Here is a 19981-nt window from a genome sequence, read left to right on the forward strand (position 1 = left end):
GGAGACTTGTCTGAGACCTGTGGACAATATACAAATCAAACAATAGGAGACTTGTCTGAGACTCTGTGGACAACATACAAATTAAATACTGTATTTTTCGGTGTATAAGATGCACCTCTATTTTCAAGGCTATCTTCAGGAAAAAAATATTTTTCACAGCTATCATTTATTTATTTGTTTAGGCAGTAGAGACAGGAAATATTTGACCTTCGGTGTATAAAATGCAGGGGGGTTTGATACCCATTTTTTGGGTGAAGAAAAGTCCATCTTATATACCGAAAAATATGTTATAGGGAGCTTCATTTGAGATTCTGATGACAATACATAAAAAACAAGTGATGTATCTGTTCTTATATAAAGTACAGTAAAGGGGAACTTTATCTTTGAAGTGAGAAGATTTGTTTCACATGTAACACTAATGTGGTATTAGGAAGAGGTTATGTTTTATGAGATTGTGTGGGTAAAACATGTAGGCAAACTTGCATATAGCTATAAAATACATTCACTAATGTATAAAGTTCTGTCCTTTTAACTTGAAGAAAAAATATTTTTTAAATACTAAACAAGATGGATGACGTATTAAACCTGTTGCTCTATTCCAAGATTGTTGAGAATCAAAGAGATCTAGATGAAGATTGTTTCGGTTGTGCTGATACGTCGCTTGAGGTTGTTCTGCAGGTAATCCATTGTCTGAGTGTTCTGAGATAGTTTCCATTTTTCCTCCAACAGGAAATGAAATGTTACTGTGCTGAGTACCGGGTACATGTTGGTGAGAGGAGCTAGTGAATGTACATACATCAGGTTTTGCTCCTTTAGGAGAGAGAGTGCCACTACTACTGCTTGTTTCTAAGGAATCTTCTGAGAAAAACAAACAAAGGGTAACATTTTATAATAATAATAATTTTTATTTGATGTCACCTATAATTATTTAGAAGACTCATACTAAACCATTATTAATTATTCATTGCTGATTGTACTTATTACAATAGTAGTAATGGTTTATTGTTAACATAACTTGTCACAGAATGCATAGTAATTCACTGTTAACTTCAGGTTGTTGTAAATGTACAGGACTAGTAATGATTCATTGTTAACTGTTACTTGTTACAATAATAGTAGTTGTTCAGTGAGGATTATACCTTGTAACAATATTTACAGGACTAGTAGTGATTCACTGTTAACTGTTATAATAATAGTAGTTGTTTAGTGAGAATTATACCTTGTAACAATATTTACAGGACTAGTAGTGATTCACTATTAATTGTTATAATAATAGTAGTTGTTTAGTTAGAATTATACCTTGTAACAATATTTACAGGTCTAGTAGTGATTCACTATTAATTGTTATAATAATAGTAGTTGTTAAGTGAGAATTATACCTTGTAACAATATTTACAGGACTAGTAGTGATTCACTATTAACTGTTATAATAATAGTAGTTGTTTAGTTAGAATTATACCTTGTAACAATATTTCCAGGACTAATAGTGATTCACTGTTAATTGTTATAATAATAGTAGTTGTTTAGTTAGAATTATACCTTGTAACAATATTTACAGGTCTAGTAGTGATTCACTATTAATTGTTATAATAATAGTAGTTGTTTAGTGAGAATTATACCTTGTAACAATATTTACAGGTCTAGTAGTGATTCACTATTAATTGTTATAATAATAGTAGTTGTTTAGTGAGAATTATACCTTGTAACAATATTTACAGGACTAGTAGTAATTCACTGTTAACTGTTATAATAATAGTAGTTGTTTAGTGAGAATTATACCTTGTAACAATATTTACAGGACTAGTAGTGATTCACTGTTAACTGTTATAATAATAGTTGTTGTTTAGTTAGAATTATACCTTGTAACAATATTTACAGGACTAGAAGTGATTCACTATTAACTGTTATAATAATAGTAGTTGTTTAGTTAGAATTATACCTTGTAACAATATTTACAGGACTAGTAGTGATTCACTATTAATTGGTACAATAATAGTAGTTGTTCAGTGAGAATTATACCTTGTAACAATATTTACAGGACTAGTAGTGATTCACTATTAATTGGTACAATAATAGTAGTTGTTCAGTGAGAATTATACCTTGTAACAATATTTACAGGTCTAGTAGTGATTCACTATTAATTGTTATAATAATAGTAGTTGTTTAGTGAGAATTATACCTTGTAACAATATTTACAGGACTAGTAGTGATTCACTGTTAACTGTTATAATAATAGTAGTTGTTTAGTGAGAATTATACCTTCTAACAATATTTACAGGACTAGTAGTGATTCACTGTTAACTGTTATAATAATAGTAGTTGTTTAGTTAGAATTATACCTTGTAACAATATTTACAGAACTAGTAGTGATTCACTGTTAACTGTTATAATAATAGTAGTTGTTTAGTAAGAATTATACCTTGTAACAATATTTACAGGACTAGTAGTGATTCACTGTTAACTGTTATAATAATAGTAGTTGTTTAGTAAGAATTATACCTTGTAACAATATTTACAGGACTAGTAGTGATTCACTGTTAATTGTTACAATAATAGTAGTTGTTTAGTGAGAATTATACCTTGTAACAATATTTACAGGACTAGTAGTGATTCACTGTTAACTGTTATAATAATAGTAGTTGTTTAGTGAGAATTATACCTTGTAACAATATTTACAGGACTAGTAGTAATTCACTGTTAACTGTTATAATAATAGTAGTTGTTTAGTGAGAATTATACCTTGTAACAATATTTACAGGAATAGTAGTGATTCACTGTTAACTGTTATAATAATACTAGTTGTTTAGTGAGAATTATATCTTGTAACAATATTTACAGGACTAGTAGTAATTCACTGTTAACTGTTATAATAATAGTAGTTGTTTAGTGAGAATTATATCTTGTAATAATATTTACAGGACTAGTAGTGATTCACTGTTAACTATTATAATACTAGTAGTTGTTTAGTGAAAATTATACCTTGTAACAATATTTACAGGACTAGTAGTGATTCACTGTTAACTGTTATAATAATAGTAGTTGTTTAGTGAGAATTATACCTTGTAACAATATTTACAGGACTAGTAGTGATTTACTATTAATTGTTATAATAATAGTAGTTGTTCAGTGAGAATTATACCTTGTAACAATATTCACAGGACTAGTAGTGATTCACTGTTAACTGTTATAATAATAGTAGTTGTTTAGTGAGAATTATATCTTGTAACAATATTTACAGGACTAGTAGTGATTCACTGTTAACTGTTATAATAATAGTAGTTGTTTAGTGAGAATTATACCTTGTAACAATATTTACAGGACTAGTAGTGATTCACTGTTAACTGTTATAATAATAGTAGTTGTTCAGTGAGAATTATACCTTGTAACAATATTTACAGGACTAGTAGTGATTCCCTATTAATTGTTATAATAATAGTAGTTGTTCAGTGAGAATTATACCTTGTAACAATATTTACAGGACTAGTAGTGATTCACTATTAATTGTTATAATAATAGTAGTTGTTTAGTGAGAATTATACCTTGTAACAATATTTACAGGACTAGTAGTGATTCACTATTAATTGTTATAATAATAGTAGTTGTTGAGTGAGAATTATACCTTGTAACAATATTTACAGGACTAGTAGTGATTCACTGTTAACTGTTATAATAATAGTAGTTGTTTAGTGAGAATTATACCTTGTAACAATATTTACAGGACTAGTAGTGATTCACTGTTAACTATTATAATAATAGTAGTTGTTCAGTGAGAAATATACCTTGTAACAATATTTACAGGACTAGTAGTGATTCACTGTTAACTGTTATAATAATAGTAGTTGTTCAGTGAGAATTATACCTTGTAACAATATTTACAGGACTTGTAGTGATTCACTATTAATTGTTACAATAATAGTAGTTGTTTAGTGAGAATTATATCTTGTAACAATATTTACAGGACTAGTAGTGATTCACTGTTAATTGTTATAATAATAGTAGTTGTTTAGTTAGAATTATATCTTGTAACAACATTTACAGGACTAGTAGTGATTCACTGTTAATTGTTATAATAATAGTAGTTGTTTAGTTAGAATTATACCTTGTAACAATATTTACAGGACTAGTAGTGATTCACTGTTAATTGTTAATTTCACAGATGATCCTTCTTTGTTACTTTTATCCAATTAATAACATTTCTTTCATGTAAAACAGTTCTTTTGTTCTTACTTCATGTCCAAATCCAGAAGGTATTCTTAACTTTTAAACCAGATAAAATCATAAATAACATTAGATATTTCTTATTATCATTAGATATAGATATTATATAATATCAACCACTGAGTAGTTATGAAGTACACTGTGAGAAAATCCAGATCTACCTAGCAAAAACAGAGTGATCAGTTCAGTAATAAAACATGACACTGAGAGAAACTTCATTAAGTGTTTAACATCCAACATCAATGAAGTAGGATCATCTGTAATGTGTCTGTTACAAGTTCTTGAAAGAGATTTATAATAAGATAAGAAGACAACTCTCTTCAAAATTAGTCCTATTCACAGAAATAGCATATAAAAAAGAAAATAGTGAACAAGATATATGAGGGAAAGAAATTTTATAGGTGAACATAAATAATATGCTATTCTGGTTAATAGTAGAACATGTAATATTAAACAAAGTACATTATAAAATGAAGCTTAAGTCAAAAACAAATACTGGTGTATCACTAAATTATTAAGAATAGTTTGTGTCTGTAAATCAATGGATACAATTATTTTTGTGACCATTATAAGTTCTGCTAATAAAGTTAGAGAGATGTGTTTTTGATAAACTTTTTTTTAGAATATAAATAATCATTTCCCGTTTAAATAATCTGTCTATATAGTTCTAAACCTTAGAACTTAATAATTTAATTATACTCCCTTACCCTGATCACTAAACAATGCACTCGAACTCTGATCTCCAAGAAACATTCTCCGAGCAATACTTCTACGATACCATGCTTTTGGGAAGGCGAGTATCTCTGTCAGTCGACGCATATCGTACTTGAATGAGGCAGAACCAACATCACAGATGGCTAAAAAGTCAAACAACGTCAACAAAAACACATTAAAATTATCTTATTCTTTACTTATAACTTAATAATTATCTTTAGTTGTAAGTTTCATTTTCTATTATAAAGAACTAGAAACCTCACAATTCTATCTAACAATGAGCATATAAATTTCAGATTGTTGTAAACCTGTATATTACCAAGAGTACCTCCATTAGCTACCTGTACATTACCAAGAGTACCTCCATTAGCTACCTGTATATCAACAAGTCTTCATTTTCACAGTTCACATGGTTACTCTAGTATTACCAAGAGTATCACCATTTTACTAGTTCACACAGTTACTCTAGTATTACCAAGAGTATCTCCATTTTACTCATTCACACAGTTACTCTAGTATTACCAAGAGTATCTCCATTTTACTAGTTCACACAGTTACTCTAGTATTACCAAGAGTATCTCAATTTAATAGTTCACACAGTTACTCTGGTATTACCAAGAGTATCTCCATTTTACTAGTTCACACAGTTACTCTAGTATTACCAAGAGTATCTCCATTTTACTAGTTCACACAGTTACTCTAGTATTAACAAGAGTATCTCCATTTTACTAGTTCACACAGTTACTCTGGTATTTCCAAGAGTATCTCCATTTTACTAGTTCACACAGTTACTCTAGTATTACAAAGAGTATCTCCATTTTACTAGTTCACACAGTTACTCTAGTATTTCCAAGAGTATCTCCATTTTACTAGTTCACACAGTTACTCTAGTATTACCAAGAGTATCTCCATTTTACTAGTTCACACAGTTACTCTAGTATTACCAAGAGTATCTCCATTTTACTAGTTCACACAGTTACTCTGGTATTACCAAGAATATCTCCATTTTACTAGTTCACACAGTTACTCTAGTATTACCAAGAGTATCTTCATTTTCATAGTTCACACGGTTACTCTAGTATTACCAAGAGTATCACCATTTTACTAGTTCACACAGTTACTCTAGTATTACCAAGAGTATCACCATTTTACTAGTTCACACAGTTACTCTAGTATTACCAAGAGTATCTCCATTTTACTAGTTCACACAGTTACTCTAGTATTACAAAGAGTATCTCCATTTTCATAGTTCACACAGTTACTCCAGTATTACCAAGAGTATCTCCATTTTACTAGTTCACACAGTTACTCTAGTATTACCAAGAGTATCTCCATTTTACTAGTTCACACAGTTACTCTAGTATTACCAAGAGTATCTCCATTTTACTAGTTCACATGGTTACTCTAGTATTACCAAGAGTATCTCCATTTTACTAGTTCACACAGTTACTCTAGTATTACCAAGAGTATCTCCATTTTACTAGTTCACACAGTTACTCTAGTATTACCAAGAGTATCTCCATTTTACTAGTTCACACAGTTACTCTAGTATTACCAAGAGTATCTCCATTTTATAGTTCACACAGTTACTCTAGTATTACCAAGAGTATCTCCATTTTACTAGTTCACACAGTTACTCTAGTATTACCAAGAGTATCTCCATTTTACTACCAAGAGTATCTCCATTTTACTATTCACACAGTTACTCTAGTATTACCAAGAGTATCTCCATTTTACTAGTTCACACAGTTACTCTAGTATTACCAAGAGTATCTCCATTTTACTAGTTCACACAGTTACTCTAGTATTACCAAGAGTATCTCCATTTTACTAGTTCACACAGTTACTCTAGTATTACCAAGAGTATCTCCATTTTACTAGTTCACACAGTTACTCTAGTATTACCAAGAGTATCTCCATTTTACTAGTTCACACAGTTACTCTAGTATTACCAAGAGTATCTCCATTTTACTAGTTCACACAGTTACTCTAGTATTACCAAGAGTATCTCCATTTTACTAGTTCACACAGTTACTCTAGTATTACCAAGAGTATCTCCATTTTACTAGTTCACACAGTTACTCTAGTATTACCAAGAGTATCTCCATTTTACTAGTTCACACAGTTACTCTAGTATTACCAAGAGTATCTCCATTTTACTAGTTCACACAGTTACTCTAGTATTACCAAGAGTATCTCCATTTTACTAGTTCACACAGTTACTCTAGTATTACCAAGAGTATCTCCATTTTACTAGTTCACACAGTTACTCTAGTATTACCAAGAGTATCTCCATTTTACTAGTTCACACAGTTACTCTAGTATTACCAAGAGTATCTCCATTTTACTCATTCACACAGTTACTCTAGTATTACCAAGAGTATCAGTTACCATTTTACTCATTCACACAGTTACTCTAGTATTACCAAGAGTATCTCCATTTTACTAGTTCACACAGTTACTCTAGTATTACCAAGAGTATCTCCATTTTACTAGTTCACACAGTTACTCTAGTATTACCAAGAGTATCTCAATTTTACTAGTTCATACAGTTACTCTGGTATTTCCAAGAGTATCTCAATTTTACTAGTTCATACAGTTACTCTGGTATTTCCAAGAGTACCTCCAATTTACTAGTTCACACAGTTACTCTAGTATTACCAAGAGTATCTCCATTTTACTCATTCACACAGTTACTCTAGTATTACCAAGAGTATCTCCATTTTACTAGTTCACACAGTTACTCTAGTATTACCAAGAGTATCTCCATTTTACTAGTTCACACAGTTACTCTAGTATTACCAAGAGTATCTCCATTTTACTAGTTCACACAGTTACTCTGGTATTTCCAAGAGTATCTCCATTTTACTAGTTCTCACAGTTACTCTAGTATTACCAAGAGTATCTCCATTTTACTAGTTCACACAGTTACTCTAGTATTACCAAGAGTATCTCCATTTTACTAGTTCACACAGTTACTCTGGTATTTCCAAGAGTACCTCCAATTTACTAGTTCACACAGTTACTCTAGTATTACCAAGAGTATCTCCATTTTACTCATTCACACAGTTACTCTAGTATTACCAAGAGTATCTCCATTTTACTAGTTCACACAGTTACTCTAGTATTACCAAGAGTATCTCCATTTTACTAGTTCACACAGTTACTCTAGTATTACAAAGAGTATCTCCATTTTACTCATTCACACAGTTACTCTAGTATTTCCAAGAGTATCTCCATTTTACTAGTTCACACAGTTACTCTAGTATTACCAAGAGTATCTCCATTTTACTAGTTCACACAGTTACTCTAGTATTACCAAGAGTATCTCCATTTTACTAGTTCACACAGTTACTCTAGTATTACCAAGAGTATCTCCATTTTACTAGTTCACACAGTTACTCTAGTATTACCAAGAGTATCTCCATTTTACATAGTTCACACAGTTACTCTAGTATTACCAAGAGTATCTCCATTTTACTAGTTCACACAGTTACTCTAGTATTACCAAGAGTATCTCCATTTTACTAGTTCACACAGTTACTCTAGTATTACCAAGAGTATCTCCATTTTACTAGTTCACACAGTTACTCTAGTATTACCAAGAGTATCTCCATTTTACTAGTTCACACAGTTACTCTAGTATTACCAAGAGTATCTCCATTTTACTAGTTCACACAGTTACTCTAGTATTACCAAGAGTATCTCCATTTTACTAGTTCACACAGTTACTCTAGTATTACCAAGAGTATCTCCATTTTACTAGTTCACACAGTTACTCTAGTATTACCAAGAGTATCTCCATTTTACTAGTTCACACAGTTACTCTAGTATTACCAAGAGTATCTCCATTTTACTAGTTCACACAGTTACTCTAGTATTACCAAGAGTATCTCCATTTTACTAGTTCACACAGTTACTCTAGTATTACCAAGAGTATCTCCATTTTACTAGTTCACACAGTTACTCTAGTATTACCAAGAGTATCTCCATTTTACTAGTTCACACAGTTACTCTAGTATTACCAAGAGTATCTCCATTTTACTAGTTCACACAGTTACTCTAGTATTACCAAGAGTATCTCCATTTTACTAGTTCACACAGTTACTCTAGTATTACCAAGAGTATCTCCATTTTACTCTAGTTCACATAGGTTACTCTAGTATTACCAAGAGTATCTCCATTTTACTAGTTCACACAGTTACTCTAGTATTACCAAGAGTATCTCCATTTTACTAGTTCACACAGTTACTCTAGTATTACCAAGAGTATCTCCATTTTACTAGTTCACACAGTTACTCCAGTATTACCAAGAGTATCTCCATTTTACTAGTTCACACAGTTACTCTAGTATTACCAAGAGTATCTCCATTTTACTAGTTCATACAGTTACTCTGGTATTTCCAAGAGTATCTCCATTTTACTAGTTCACACAGTTACTCTAGTATTACCAAGAGTATCTCCATTTTACTAGTTCACACAGTTACTCTAGTATTACCAAGAGTATCTCCATTTTACTAGTTCACACAGTTACTCTAGTATTACCAAGAGTATCTCCATTTTACTAGTTCACACAGTTACTCTAGTATTACCAAGAGTATCTCCATTTTACTAGTTCACACAGTTACTCTAGTATTACCAAGAGTATCTCCATTTTACTAGTTCACACAGTTACTCTAGTATTACCAAGAGTATCTCAATTTTACTAGTTCATACAGTTACTCTGGTATTTCCAAGAGTACCTCCAATTTACTAGTTCACACAGTTACTCTAGTATTACCAAGAGTATCTCCATTTTACTCATTCACACAGTTACTCTAGTATTACCAAGAGTATCTCCATTTTACTAGTTCACACAGTTACTCTAGTATTACCAAGAGTATCTCCATTTTACTAGTTCACACAGTTACTCTAGTATTACCAAGAGTATCTCCATTTTACTAGTTCACACAGTTACTCTAGTATTACCAAGAGTATCTCCATTTTACTAGTTCACACAGTTACTCTGGTATTACCAAGAGTATCTCCATTTTACTAGTTCACACAGTTACTCTAGTATTACCAAGAGTATCTCCATTTTACTAGTTCACACAGTTACTCTGGTATTACCAAGAGTATCTCCATTTTACTAGTTCACACAGTTACTCTGGTATTTCCAAGAGTACCTCCATTTTACTAGTTCACACAGTTACTCTAGTATTACCAAGAGTATTTCCATTTTACTCATTCACACAGTTACTCTAGTATTACCAAGAGTATCTCCATTTTACTAGTTCACACAGTTACTCTAGTATTACCAAGAGTATCTCCATTTTACTAGTTCACACAGTTACTCTAGTATTACCAAGAGTATCTCCATTTTACTAGTTCACACAGTTACTCTGGTATTTCCAAGAGTATCTCCATTTTACTAGTTCACACAGTTACTCTAGTATTACCAAGAGTATCTCCATTTTACTAGTTCACACAGTTACTCTAGTATTACCAAGAGTATCTCCATTTTACTAGTTCACACAGTTACTCTAGTATTACCAAGAGTATCTCCATTTTACTAGTTCACACAGTTACTCTGGTATTTCCAAGAGTACCTCCATTTTACTAGTTCACACAGTTACTCTAGTATTACCAAGAGTATTTCCATTTTACTCATTCACACAGTTACTCTAGTATTACCAAGAGTACCTCCATTAGCTACCTGTATATCACCAAGTCTTCATTTTCATAGTTCACATGGTTACTCTAGTATTACCAAGAGTATCACCATTTTACTAGTTCACACAGTTACTCTAGTATTACAAAGAGTATCTCCATTTTACTCATTCACACAGTTACTCTAGTATTACCAAGAGTATCTCCATTTTACTAGTTCACACAGTTACTCTAGTTTTACCAAGAGTATCTCCATTTTACTCATTCACACAGTTACTCTAGTATTACCAAGAGTATCTCCATCTTACTAGTTCACACAGTTACTCTAGTATTACCAAGAGTATCTCCATTTTACTAGTTCACACAGTTACTCTAGTATTACCAAGAGTATCTCCATTTTACTAGTTCACACAGTTACTCTAGTATTACCAAGAGTATCTCCATTTTACTAGTTCACACAGTTACTCTAGTATTACCAAGAGTATCTCCATTTTACTAGTTCACACAGTTACTCTAGTATTACCAAGAGTATCTCCATTTTACTAGTTCACACAGTTACTCTAGTATTACCAAGAGTATCTCCATTTTACTAGTTCACACAGTTACTCTAGTATTACCAAGAGTATCTCCATTTCACTAGTTCACACAGTTACTCTAGTATTACCAAGAGTATCTCCATTTTACTAGTTCACACAGTTACTCTAGTATTACCAAGAGTATCTCCATTTTACTAGTTCACACAGTTACTCTAGTATTACAAAGAGTATCTCCATTTTACTAGTTCACACAGTTACTCTAGTATTACCAAGAGTATCTCCATTTTACTAGTTCACACAGTTACTCTAGTATTACCAAGAGTATCTCCATTTTACTAGTTCACACAGTTACTCTGGTATTTCCAAGAGTACCTCCATTTTACTAGTTCACACAGTTACTCTAGTATTACCAAGAGTATTTCCATTTTACTCATTCACACAGTTACTCTAGTATTACCAAGAGTATCTCCATTTTACTAGTTCACACAGTTACTCTAGTATTACCAAGAGTATCTCCATTTTACTAGTTCACACAGTTACTCTAGTATTACCAAGAGTATCTCCATTTTACTTGTTCACACGGTTACTCTAGTATTACCAAGAGTATCTCCATTTCACTAGTTCACACAGTTACTCTAGTATTACCAAGAGTATCTCCATTTTACTAGTTCACACAGTTACTCTAGTATTACCAAGAGTATCTCCATTTCACTAGTTCACACAGTTACTCTAGTATTATCAAGAGTATCTCCATTTTACTTGTTCACACGGTTACTCTAGTATTACCAAGAGTATCTCCATTTTATTAGTTCACACGGTTACTCTAGTATTACCAAGAGTATCTCCATTTTACTAGTTCACACAGTTACTCTAGTATTACCAAGAGTATCTCCACTTTACTAGTTCACACAGTTACTCTAGTATTACCAAGAGTATCTCCATTTTACTAGTTCACACAGTTACTCTGGTATTACCAAGAGTATCTCCATTTTACTAGTTCACACAGTTACTCTGGTATTTCCAAGAGTACCTCCATTTTACTAGTTCACACAGTTACTCTAGTATTACCAAGAGTATTTCCATTTTACTCATTCACACAGTTACTCTAGTATTACCAAGAGTATCTCCATTTTACTAGTTTACACAGTTACTCTAGTATTACCAAGAGTATCTCCATTTTACTAGTTCACACAGTTACTCTAGTATTACCAAGAGTATCTCCATTTTACTAGTTCACACAGTTACTCTAGTATTACCAAGAGTATCTCCATTTTACTAGTTCACAGTTACTCTAGTATTACCAAGAGTATCTCCATTCTACTAGTTCACACGGTTACTGTAGTATTACCAAGAGTATCTCCATTTTACTAGTTCACACGGTTACTGTAGTATTACCAAGAGTATCTTCATTTTACTAGTTCACACAGTTACTCTGGTATTACCAAGAGTATCTCCATTTTACTAGTTCACACAGTTACTCTAGTATTACCAAGAGTATCTCCATTTTACTAGTTCACACAGTTACTCTGGTATTACCAAGAGTATCTCCATTTTACTAGTTCACACAGTTACTCTAGTATTACCAAGAGTATCTCCATTTTACTAGTTCACACAGTTACTCTAGTATTACCAAGAGTATCTCCATTTTACTAGTTCACATGGTTACTCTAGTATTACCAAGAGTATCTCCATTTTACTAGTTCACATGGTTACTCTAGTATTACCAAGAGTATCTCCATTTTACTAGTTCACACAGTTACTCTAGTATTACCAAGAGTATCTCCATTTTACTAGTTCACACAGTTACTCTAGTATTAACAAGAGTATCTCCATTTTACTAGTTCACACAGTTACTCTGGTATTTCCAAGAGTATCTCCATTTTACTAGTTCACACAGTTACTCTAGTATTACAAAGAGTATCTCCATTTTACTAGTTCACATGGTTACTCTAGTATTACCAAGAATGTCTTTACTAGTCAACAAGTTCCTGCAGTATTAACAGAGTTTCTTCAATTTACTTGTTTAGACATTACCTGCATGAATAAGAATAACAACCAGAGTCAAATGTGGTAAAACCCTCATATCCTGCAATTTACTTAACAATTATTAGTTGACAGTGCAGTTACTTACATTATGCTAAAATAAAATAACATTTTACTGAGACACCCAATTTTAACCATGTCTCATAATTCTAATACAAGACAGAATTAATGTTAATAATTACCAAAATTAATGATACACCTTATGAAACATATAAATGTATGATTAATTTCTAAGAGTAGGCTTAGAGACAACCACAATATTTTTTGACAGAAAGGCAACTTCAATCTAAGGAAAAGGCCTAAAATTTTCTAGTTTTTACTTTCAAGCCCAATATTTATTTTACCATTGATATTTTCATAAGTAGCCCACTTGTTCTTTCCTCAAGAAGGCTCAGTATTGATATTTTCATAAGCAGCCCACTTGTTCTTTCCTCAAGAATTGAAAGCAGGAAGTTCCTTTTCTATACTACTATTTCTTGTTCACATGAATTGTATTAAGATATTGTTAACCCTAATCAAGGTTTAAACACAAGTCAGTTCTTTAAATGTTCTCAATTTGCTGTAATAATCTTAAGCATAACATACACATAGAAGAGGGATAAAAATATCATACCAGAGAACCTAATTATAGCACTACTCCCATCCACACTTCTGGAACCTTTAGACAGAGCTGCTTCACTGGATAAGACGTTCAGCTTCCGACTCCGAGATATGTTGACTTTCACAAACTCCACTTGAAGGCTGAGGGAGTCTTTCCTCTCAGCTGTCGTCAATGGAGACTTCTCCCCTTCTTTAGCTGTACCATGAATGAGAACTTTAGTTTACTATACATTTAATATTAAAATGAATAACACTAGCCCACCATTCATTTTTAAAATAAAATTGTCCAACAGTCTTTAATAAATACCTTGAACCAAACCCAGAAATTCCAGACATTCTCAATTTAATGCTGCTCAGAAAAATCATTTTAAATATCTTGACTGATAGTTGTATCACAAAGAGTCCAACAACACACCCCAGTCAGACCCTTGAAAGATTATGATGCTGAAAACATCACTGTTCAACAATTTCAGTAATCTATGTACTTTTATCTAAATAATTATTGCACACACATACATACAATATTTGTCTCTGCTTATAGTGTTAAGAATTCTTTGTGTCGGTTACAAAAACAAGAAAAGGTTACTGCTGTTGATAAAGGTACAACACCTGCTGCAAGATAAAGGCTTCTAGTGTTTGTATGTTTCTTAATATTGTCTCAATCTCCAAGAGAAATACTGAAATTTGATTCTCATACATGGAAGTGGGTATGTTACAGTTTGTTAAACCTTATAACTTCTGAAAGTTCATTCTTATGTTTCTTGTATATGGAAGTGCACCTGGATTACTGTCCAATAGTGATGTGATTTTGTGTGACAAAGTAAGAGTTATGAATCAGTCCACCTTTGACTGTACCCAAATAAATTAGCAATGTTAAAAGAAATGATAGTGGTGTTTTAATTAACATTAGATTATGTTCAAAGAACTTAAAACATCATTTTGTTTTGCTAAACATTCTTCAAAAGTATATTTTTATTTATCTAATGTATACTCTTCAAAAAAAGAAATGCAAAAGGCAAAATTTGAGACAAATTGTTAACAAGTTTATTCCGGGTAGTTCTGTATGACATGTGTGAAACTTTGCACATTCACTGCTGAATATCCAAAGTCTGCAAAGGCGAAGTCCACGCTCACAAGGTGAAGTTTAACGTCAATAACGAGTATGCCCCCCGTGAGCATCAATAACTGCTTGGCATCTCCTGCCCATGGAAGCGATGAGATGATGAATCACATCCTGTGGAATGGCTGTCCACTCAGCCTGCAAAGCTGCTGCAAGCTGAGGTAGAGTCTGCAGTTGAGGTTGTTGCCGTCACAGACATCGGTCCAACTCGTCCCAAAGATGTTCGATGGGGTTTAAATCTGGTGATCTGGAGAGCCAGGGAAGAACGTTGATGTTGTGGTGTTTCAAGAAGACAGTGGTGAGTCGGGCTGTGTGAGGACGGGCGTTGTCATGTTGAAAACGTCGTTGGCGCTCACCATGATGGGTTGCACATGGGGCCTAAGAATCGCAGATGGTTGCATACAGTCTGATCGGAAATCCTACACAGCCCTGGTATGGTTGAGGCAGTAGAAGTCACAGTGGTGGTCCTATCCCGAAGGTGACGTAACCGGATGTAGCGATCTTGTACGGGCGTGGTCACACGAGGTCTGCCAGATTGTGGACGGTCACGAGTTGATCCATGTTGTTGGTGACGATTCCATAGCCTTGTGATGGTGCTTGGGTGGACATTCACAGCTCTGGCAACATCTGATCGAGATTTGCCTGCTTCCAAGCAACCAATGGCATTGTTGTGTTGTGCTTCTGTCAGTCTTGGCGTAACTGTATTGTGTGTCGGTGGCTTAACACTGAGCTATGGAAACTGAGAACCCGTCACTTTTATAGGGATTTTGCACATGTTGCACTTGCAGAACATGCAAATCTCTCAAACAAATGTATTGGACACGAATGCGTTTTGGCGAAAAATACGATGTTTTCCTCCGTTTTCAAAGTGCACAACTTTTATTGTCATTTTGGTCTGACAATCAGTGCCTTAACACGTGTAACATCACATACTCTGAGCTTGTAACGTTATTACATATATTTCTCTTTAAAATAAAAAAAATATCCCTTTTGCGTTTCTTTTTTTGAAGAGTATATATATATATATATATTAAAAAAAGAGAAACATAAGGTTCAATGGAATGAAATAGAAATAAAAAGTATGTTTACTAACACTTTTAACTTTTAATACTTAACAGGATTGTAATTTTTAGTTATACAGACATAATGTCATGATTTTAGCATTAATGTAGTAATCAGTATGTTTAAGACATACAGGTTTGCACATCTGGAATCCAGATACAAATATTTATTCACTTTACTAGTATATGAACCATACATCGTAAATAAAAGTTTTAAAACCACTTACCCATAGACCCAGATTTCTTAGAGCCCCCATAAGGGTGAAATATGTAAAGGGAAAAGTCAGCTAGACAGCCAGTCATGCTAAGCCCTCCTGCTGCTGTCTGGTTCATGGAACTGTCAAGATTGTTCTTAGATCCACTTTCTTTTCTACAGTGTGAAGCTGGAAGAAAAATTTGTAAGTATACCTATGTTGAAGGTGACTAAATATACTACACTTGTAAGTAACGGTAAATATACTAAACTTGTAAATAATAGTAAATATACTAAACTTGTAAGTAACGGTAAATATACTAAACTTGTAAATAATAGTAAATATACTAAACTTGTAAGTAACGGCAAATATATTACACTTGTAAGTAACGGAAAATACACTAAACCTGTAAGTAACGGGAAATATACTAAACTTGTAAATAATAGTAAATATACTAAACTTGTAAGTAACGGTAAATATACTAAACTTGTAAATAATAGTAAATATACTAAACTTGTAAGTAACGGTAAATATACTAAACTTGTAAATAATAGTAAATTTACTAAACTTGTAAGTAACGGCAAATATATTACACTTGTAAGTAACGGAAAATACACTAAACCTGTAAGTAACGGGAAATATACTAAACTTGTAAATAATAGTAAATATACTAAACTTGTAAGTAACGGTAAATATACTAAACTTGTAAATAATAGTAAATATACTAAACTTGTAAGTAACGGAAAATACACTAAACCTGTAAGTAACGGGAAATACACTAAACTTGTAAGTAACGGGAAATACACTAAACTTGTAAGTAATGGGAAATACACTAAACTTGTAAGTAACGGCAAATATACTAAACTTGTAAGTAACGGCAAATATACTAAATTTGTAAGTAATGGCAAATATATTACACTTGTAAGTAATGGTAAATATATTACACTTGTAAGTAACAGAAAATATATTAAACTTGTAAGTAACAGTAAATATATTATGCCTGTAAGTAACAGTAAATATACTTACCAGCTATAAACTACATCAACAAACATTAAGTCAGAACTTAATACAGACTTTATTTAAAAAAGGAATACATCTTTTGTTAGAATAATAAAATACTACCTTAAAAGAATACATTCACCATGTCTATCAACCACACACAAACAATTCAAACAAAAATGCAGAAATTGCTTGACATGTAAAGGATATCATTTCTAACTATATTTTTGTCACTGGTTGCTTACTTGAAACAGTTTATATTTACTTGTACTTCAAAAGTTCATTGAGACATAATATGTAAAAATATATTCATTGTGTAACACTTACTTCATGTTCTAGAAGTTAGTTACGTTACGTTAAGTGTTTTGTTCACAATATGTATAAAATGTATAATTTAGTTTCTTTTATTTCATGTTTTGATTCTACCATATTTTATTTAAAAATATTACCAGAAGATCAAAATATAAACATGTTAAAGCAGTTAGTAACAAAACACAAACGAAAATGGTCAGTAAGAGACAATAAAATAAAAATAAATGAAACGAATCAAATGAGAGAAATTAGAAACAGTATAAACAAATGATGTGAAACAGTAGAAACAAATGATGTGAAACAGTAGAAACAAATGTGAAACAGTAGAAACAAATGTGAAACAGTAGAAACAAATGATGTGAAACAGTAGAAACAAATGATGTGAAACAGTAGAAACAAATGATGTGAAACAGTAGAAACAAATGTGAAACAGTAGAAACAAATGATGTGAAACAGTAGAAACAAATGTGAAACAGTAAAAACAAATGTGAAACAGTAAAAACAAATGTGAAACAGTAGAAACAAATGTGAAACAGTAAAAACAAATGTGAAACAGCTAGAGAGATTATTAAGGGAAGACAAAACAGCAAGCTGGTTTTTAATTTCATGTTCGGACTAGCTACATTTTTTTTCATCAGTGTTCTTTTATAGTGTATGTTTTATTGGTGAATTATTTTTCATGATTTCATGTTTTCATTTTATGTAAATAAATCTAATCTATTCCATTGCTATTTTTCATGTTTATCACAAAATTGTCTTTCTTGTAACTTGGGAGAAAAGTTACATGTGAATTTACTGATGAAAATGTTTATTATTGTAGAATGTATGTTTCATTACATCTTAAATATGAAACACAAAAAGATTTTACTTCACAAATATATACTTTTGTAATAAAAAAATCATCTCCTACTCTTATATTTTATCAAGTACATTAAGGTATGTACTCAATGTATTGTACATTAATTCATATATCTGACTTCTTCAGCAATAAAAAGTCAGTCACTAGTTGATACCTTACATTACAGAGCAGTGATTTAGTATATGTGTAACCTATGGTAACTAGTACAATACACTAACATTATCACCACCAAGCTATGTGGTAAAAGTCAGTCACTAGTTGATACCTTACATTACAGAGCAGTGATTTAGTATATGTGTAACCTATGGTAACTGGTACAATACACTAACATTATCACCACCAAGCTATGTGGTAACTGGTACAGTACACCAAGATTATCACCAGCAACCTCTATGGTAACTGGTATAGTAAACCCAGAATATCACTAGCAACCTTTATGGTAACTGGTACAGTGCACCAAGACTATCACCTCCAAGCTCCATGGTAACTATAGTAGTAGTAGCAGTACAGTAATAACTATTTCAGTAACTGTGGTAATTTACTCACCATAAATACAGTTGTCATACATATTTTATTATTTTACATTAATTTGGATAATAGAGGCAGTGATTTACTTACAATAATATTTTCACAGTTTTTAATGCTGTTTCAGTGAATTTTGAAATTTGATAATGTTCAAGTTTCAAAGGGCATCAAAGTTACTTCATTATCAGCTGATTTTGTTTTGTATTATAAAATAGTGAATATAAAGAATGAAAGTGCTTGTGAATTAACTTGTTTAACCTGATTTTGTTTTGTATTATAAAATAGTGAATATAAAGAATGAAAGTGCTTGTGAATTAACTTGTTAAACCTGATTTTGTTGTAGCCTAGGTGCTGTAATTTATAGATATATGCATTTAAGACTTGTTGAATTTTGTTTTTCTATTTTTAGCATTGACTGTCTCGTGCACCAATATGTTGGGCCTGGGGCCAGCTGTGTTTTGATCATTCAATACAAGGTTACTATAGGAAGCTGCAGACATGCATTTTGAAGACCTGCCACTACCTTTTAAATAAAGATTATGCAAGATGGATGGACAATTTTGAAAACATGCCATTGGAAGACCTTCCTTACACTTTTGTCATACACAAAATAATTAGTAAAATGTCATTTCTCCTGATTTTCCTGTTGTTAAGAACTGATTGTACCTTGCCTGTCTCCTCTTGTCAGAGAGAGGGCTAGCATTATAAGGATATTGAATATGTAGAGTAGGGTTAGCACAACATATGAAAGGCTTCCAAACAGATAAAACTATACCTCGATATGCCAATTTATATCCAATCAGAATTAAGCTGGACAATCAACTATCAAGAAATGAAACTGTCTTGATCACAGGAAATGAAAACATTTGAAATTTCATGTTTTATCACATTTCTTGTTTATTATTGAAATTTGATGTTCTCACTAAAGGAACACTAGAAACAAAACATTACACTTTTGATAAGTTTTCAAAGTTTTGATTTCTACATTTAAAACATTTTCTGTAAAGATTCCCCAGACCACCCCTAGAATGGTAGCGCCACTGTGCTTAACAACCAGAACACACTCTCAAGTTTGGCAACCCTTCAACAATATGCTCCAGATGGGTCTGACTGTGTAAAGTTATTCTATTACAACACATTGGCACAATACC

General features: G+C 32.1%; 1 protein-coding gene across 1 annotated transcript in view; it reads right to left on the bottom strand.

Annotated features, from left to right (window-relative positions):
* LOC143245650 (bridge-like lipid transfer protein family member 1) overlaps nucleotides 1–19981 on the bottom strand; it is a 252531-nt gene that overhangs the window by 25943 nt on the left and 206607 nt on the right. Inside the window, 4 exon segments of the mRNA XM_076491999.1 lie at nucleotides 586–858; nucleotides 4926–5075; nucleotides 13774–13956; nucleotides 16169–16349. Coding sequence (XP_076348114.1) covers nucleotides 586–858; nucleotides 4926–5075; nucleotides 13774–13956; nucleotides 16169–16349 — 787 coding nt within the window.

This window comes from Tachypleus tridentatus, chromosome 2 (genome assembly GCF_004210375.1).
Source record: "Tachypleus tridentatus isolate NWPU-2018 chromosome 2, ASM421037v1, whole genome shotgun sequence".
NCBI lineage: Eukaryota > Metazoa > Arthropoda > Merostomata > Xiphosura > Limulidae > Tachypleus > Tachypleus tridentatus.